Below are 1944 nucleotides of genomic sequence, written 5' to 3' on the forward strand. Positions count from 1 at the left end.
CTGGAGCCCATAACCCGTTGATTTCGTCCGATTCTAATCAATAAGAGATTTTTGCGTAGTCACATGGGATATATTTGTAACCGGATGTTTACACATGTTTATAAGAACAGGAAAAACAACAACCGGAATCTATAACAGAAAGCACGGCAACCTCAAATACAAGGAGCAAAATGTCGAACGAAACTTAACAGGATTCACCTTCTGTGATGTCCAAATACTGGAAAAGGGTCTGGATTAGAGCCACATCCATGCAACCACGCAATTGCGCTCGTTGTTGAGCCAACGGAAATTGGTCCATCTGATTTGACGAATAAAAATCCTGGAACATCCGTTGCCACACTTGAAAATTTGCCAATGTAATGTCCATGGTCAATGTGGCAGGCCTCAAGGATGTATTGATCCGGAATGTGCTATGAGTAGACAAAGGGATGCTGTCACCTGTTATAGGAACAGGATGGGATCCCAGGACATCACAACGATGCTTCAAGGTTCTCACCTTACGCTCAATCGTGAGCAGACCCGACTGCATATCACGAATTTGAGACTCATCCTCGTCCACGTCCTTTCTTCCATGGACCTCATGATGGACCAGAACCTCTAGATGAGCTTCCGAATATGCCTCGATACGGGTCTCCAATGATTGGATATCACCCTCCAAACTGTCGAACATCCAAAGTTCCAAGGCGTTGGGATCTGAATTCTCATGCTCAGAGATATGTTCCCTCAAGCCCTCCAAGGCTTGGATTGTCCGGAACCGATGTTGACCTCGACGTCGTTTTAACTTCGACATCTCGACAGGATCAGGCCTTCGGAGGCATCTCCTCAGTATATAAATCCCAGGGTCACGACTCACAATGATCATTATACGGTTCGTTCCAGGAAAGCTTATACATCGTGCTACACCGACAGCGCCATGTGTTACGTCGATAAAAGAACAAAAGTTTGGGAAATAAAGAGAACACAAGTTTGGGGAAATATGTCTATCCTGTGTATTTGAAAAAAAAACGAAACCTCCCTTCTTGGGATCTTGGCGAACGGATCTGAGTAGAGCAACGATTTTGAACTAGCTATGGCGGGAAACTAGTTTGATCGGTACAGACAACTTCAACAAGAACAATAAGGCTAGAAAGGTTATTAGATGTCATGTTCATGATTATGTTTTTTCGTACACTTTCTTATCATTCTTTCCATGGGTTATGTTTGCTTAATTTCCAAGGTATTCGCAATGACAAAACACCCTTGTGGTTAATAAATGTGTTTTCTCCTTTTGAAACACCCCTCTACGATTAATCTTGAAAAGATGTGTACCAAGACTACCAACTTAGCATGACTTTTTAATAAAGTTATTCCTCTAAAGTAGAAATTTGGATTGCTGGTTCGACCGGCAATCAAAACTAGGTCCGCGTCCGTGATTTCCACTTCAGTCCTTCAAAGAAATGACACTCAGGCAAGTGGTCTGATTGTGGAAGGGGAGGTTTCGTCTGAAAGAACATGTACCTGAGGTTCCGAATGCTCGATTCATTCATCGTTATATAGCAGTTACGTGCCAGAGTTTTGTTACCCACGCAGGCTTGCCAATTTTGGTGAATTCAGCCATTTGTTTTCTCTCTCCCTCTCTCTCATTCTATTTCTCTCTCGCTCTCGTTGGAGAAGCTCAAAAGGGATGAAATGATCTCAAATGCTCATACGAAGTGAGCTTTTCGGCATCACTGACAAGAACTGTGGTATTTTTAATGGGTTTTGATCTTAAGTTCACTTTAGGGGGGGGCCAACTGCAAGTTGAAAATTCAGCTCCCGTAACGAGCACATAATAATTTGCCCGTGTTCGTCTGAAATTTGCTTCAGTCTAAGTAGATAGCCCGTGGTTGTGTTAATGTTGCCATTTGACAGTTTTGGTTCCAATTCTCGACCAACATGTGACTCGCAAACAAGCCAGTGATCACA

General features: G+C 43.0%; 1 protein-coding gene across 1 annotated transcript; it reads right to left on the reverse strand.

Annotated features, from left to right (window-relative positions):
* Window positions 1–900, reverse strand: LOC131886121 (uncharacterized). Its single transcript, XM_059234361.1, has 3 exons — window positions 497–900; window positions 199–410; window positions 1–129 (listed from the first exon to the last, which is right to left on the reverse strand). Exons 1-3 carry the CDS (start codon window positions 860–862, stop codon window positions 99–101), a joined length of 609 nt encoding a protein of 202 aa, XP_059090344.1. The 5' UTR covers window positions 863–900; the 3' UTR covers window positions 1–98.
* Between the last annotated feature and the right edge of the window lie 1044 nt (window positions 901–1944).

The sequence above is a fragment of the Tigriopus californicus genome, chromosome 9 (genome assembly GCF_007210705.1).
Source record: "Tigriopus californicus strain San Diego chromosome 9, Tcal_SD_v2.1, whole genome shotgun sequence".
NCBI lineage: Eukaryota > Metazoa > Arthropoda > Copepoda > Harpacticoida > Harpacticidae > Tigriopus > Tigriopus californicus.